General features: G+C 32.8%; 1 protein-coding gene across 3 annotated transcripts in view; it reads right to left on the bottom strand.

The window, feature by feature from the left end:
- The window catches only part of LOC106874628 (uncharacterized protein CXorf65 homolog), a 125,435-nt gene that overhangs the window by 8,197 nt on the left and 113,224 nt on the right, over nt 1-4,014 (bottom strand). Inside the window, exon 1 of one of the 3 annotated variants that reach the window (XM_052974480.1) lies at nt 3,737-3,997. The exons of 1 other annotated variant lie outside the window; for it this stretch is intronic. In XM_052974480.1, coding sequence (XP_052830440.1) covers nt 3,737-3,773 — 37 coding nt within the window. In that variant the 5' untranslated portion in view covers nt 3,774-3,997. Of the gene's footprint in view, nt 1-3,736; nt 3,998-4,014 lie in introns of those variants that run through there. One more of the 3 variants, XM_014922424.2, reaches the window with a different exon arrangement.

Below are 4,014 nucleotides of genomic sequence, written 5' to 3' on the forward strand. Positions count from 1 at the left end.
TATATATATACAACAGGCTTCTTTCAGTTTCCATCTACCAAATCCACTCACAAGTCTTTGGTCAGCCTGAGGTTATAGTAGAAGACACTTGCCCAAGGTACCATGCAGTGGGACTGAACCCGGAACAATGTTTATATATATTAACAAACATATATTCAATATAGTATGTTACATAAATGAGAATGTATTTCCCTTCTTACATTACAATATAACAAAATAGCTTTACTCTGCATCATATATTGAGTACTTTTACTGTCATTCATAAAATTAGAAAAACAAAAATCTCCAAACATTTCACAACTTGAAAGTAGTACATGTTATGAATATGATGGATGATAGATGATGCCAAAAGCCCCAAAGGAATTTCATCATACTGAGATCACAAACTGAACAGAGACTCTGTCAATGTTTACCCCTCCCCTTTATTATTCAAGTCCATAAAGGTATTTCGTATTGGAAATTGTGAATAGTTGGGAAACCCAGCAAGTTATTTCCCATTACTAGAATTCAATACGAAGATGGATCTGCAGTGGATACCACTGACACCCAATGTATATGGCTCAGAGCAGATTCTTAAATACACAGCATAATGATGATGATGATGATGATGATGATGATGATGATGATATACATATATATATATATATATATATATATATATATATATATATATATATATATACATAAATGCATGTGTATATAAATATATATAAATATATATATATATAAATATTTATAAATATGCATATATGTATGTATATGTATATAAATATGCATATATGTTTGTGTATATATGTATGTATGTGCATGCACATATATACACATACATACATGTATGTGTATATATATATATATATATATATATATATATATATATATATATATATATATTTATATATATATATATATATATATACATATATATACATACATATGCATATATACATCAGAAAGATAGAATTTTTTATATACACATATATAAAATATATATTATAAATATATATATGTATGTTTGCATGTATAAGTATATAACACACACACACACACACACACACACATATATATATATATAAGTATGTAGGTATGCATAAGTATATATTATATATTTATATATATATAGATATATATATATAAGTATATATTATATGTATGTATGTAAGTATATATTATATATGTGCGTGTGTGCGTGTATGTATATGTATATTTATCATTAACCATGTTAACAGATATAAATTTGAACACGAACATGAAGAGATAATGATAAATTCTTCCTAACTAAATTGGTCATGCCATCTTCTATCTATAAATCAAAATTCCAATATTTAACAGAGTCAGGGAACCCAGCCACATGGTTTTCCGTTTCCTTTTTTTTTACATTGCATCTGCCAATTCTGAAGAATAATATGACTGCAATTATGACAATACCCAGTGAAGGTGTCCCTACCTGGTCACATATTGTGCTAGAAATAGCAGACAAACATGCAACAGATAAAACATAACAATGAAACTGAACAAACTCTTGCCTCCCAAAATTCCCCTCGTGGGGCCTAATCTTACAGTGAGACTAAATGCATACCTATATGGTTATCTATCTTTATTCATAATTCCTGTTGTGATTGGTAATTGTATAATTCCTATCTGGCTTCCCAACAGTGTGGCATTATAGCCGAGTGGCAGCATTATTAGAGCAGTGGCAAACATGCCTGGCAGTACTTGTTTGGCTGATGATGTTCCAAGTTCAAATCTCACTGAGGTCAACTTTGACTTTCTCCTCTCCAGATTTGGCAAAATAAAGAACCAATGAAGAACTGGAATCGATGTAATTAACTAATACTCCGCCCACTTATTAGCCTTGTGCCTAAATCACAAACAATTATGACCTCCCCCACCATCTTCTGCTGATTAATAAACCTGCTTTTTTCTTTGTTTCTTTGATGAGGTAGTTATGGGGGGGGTGAGGGTTATTCTTGGTAATTTGATTTTATACTTTTAATGTTGTTTTTTTCTCTTTCTTCTTGTAAAAATATGTTGTTAATAAAAACAAAGCTTAACATTATGTAAGTGAATTATTGTATCTCAGCACAATCATGTTTGCATGTTTTTCTAGTATTTTCCCTCAACTAAAACACAGCATATTCTGGAGACGAGGTGTACTCGGCTTGAACAACTGCCAAGAAACATTCAACAAATCAGATCACTGCTCACATTGAGCTGCCAAAACAAGCCCTCTTGGGGCCTATTCGCAATGCAAAATTAATTATATACAGATATCATATATTATTCACAGATATTCGACATGAAAGCACATAGTTTCAAGTTCAATAAGTGCAAACATTACTGTGTGGGGTAGAAGGTTGCTTTTTAACCACATCATTTCCGGTTCAATCCCATGGCATGGCACTTTGAGAAAGGGTCTTCTCTTCTTGTAAAGCCTCAGGCAGATCAAAGATTTGAGGGTGGAATTGTTAGATGGAAACTAAAAGGAGATCACACACACAAGTATGTATGTATGTATGTATGAATATGTATGTGTGTGTGTGAGTGTTAGTTTTAAATAAGCATTACACTCATAAGAGTTGTGCCATTCATTTCTAATATTCTGTGGAAATATATCTGGTAATGGTAAAATATTACCTTGTTTGGAAATCAACGAGGGTTGGGAACAGGAAGGGCATCCAGCTATAAAAAAAATTACCTTAATAAATTCTGTCCATTGGAACAATGCATGTTAAAATGGTGATGATGATGGTGATGATAATGGTAATGGGGGGGGTATCTGTTTATTTCCTAACGTTCCTTTCTATTGATAGGCATAGGCTCGAAACATAAAAGACTTTCTGACATTCCCAAGTGTCAAACTAATACACCTGCTTGTTGTTTGTACACCTGTCTTCATCTTTTGTTTTTCTGTAAATTTCAACTAGATATATATATATGTGACTGTGTGTGTGTGTGTGTGTATGTGTGTGTGTACGTGTGTGTGTGTGTGTACATATATATGTACATATATATGAGTGTGTGTGTGTGTATGCATGTATGTGTCTGTCTGTATATATGTATGCATGCATGTATGTATGTGTAAACTGGGATTCAACACAATTTCCATCTACCAAATTTATTCACAAGGGATTGAATAGCCCAGGGTTATAATAGATGAGATTTGCCAAGATGCTGTACAGTGAGACTGAACCCAAAACCACATGGCTGTGTGGTAGCAAAACAAGCTTCCTAACCACACAGCCAAGCATTGTTTTTCACTCATATTTTTCCTGTTATATTTTTTTCTCCCCCTCATACCAATGCGTAGACTTCTGCTTGTCCACTTTATTCACCTGACTACTAACAAAATAATAACTCTTCCTTTTCTTTTTTTTTTGTCTTCTTTTACTTTATATTTCCAGCATTTAACAATACCCTCTAACACATGCTCCCATGGAAGCCAAAAATAAAAAAGCAAAAACTCCAAAAAAGTATTTTAAAAACTGAATATAAACCAAAAACTAAGGTGTACAGTGGAGTTAACTTATTCACCTGTGACACTTAACTCAACAAAAATCAGCTTTGTTCCCAATCAAATGAAATCAATATAAACAGAGACTGGTTGGTTCCGTGGTAGACTTTAACATTCCACAATAATCAGAATAAAAAAAACCAAAGGAAAGGAATGACTCCACACCTTTATACATGGAACAGAATCAAGAGCGGACTGCCGCGAGACAAAATATATTTAACATACCTCCATATTTAATTGTAACAAATATTCGCTCAGACATGTTGAAAGCCTTGTCAACAGGATATATATATATCTATACACACACGTGTGTGAGTTGGGTTGGGGTGGGGAGCAGATGGTGTGCTGATATCTGTGTATTTGTATGTAAGTATAGAGAGAAATATGTATGTCCATATGTATGTACGTACTAACTGCTAGATATGACTGCTTGTGTAGTTGTCAATGTGAGAAGTGTATGTAGGTGTATATAATATATATGGGAGTAGGTGAGTACGTGTATG

Source organism: Octopus bimaculoides, chromosome 18, assembly GCF_001194135.2.
Source record: "Octopus bimaculoides isolate UCB-OBI-ISO-001 chromosome 18, ASM119413v2, whole genome shotgun sequence".
NCBI classification, from domain to species: domain Eukaryota; kingdom Metazoa; phylum Mollusca; class Cephalopoda; order Octopoda; family Octopodidae; genus Octopus; species Octopus bimaculoides.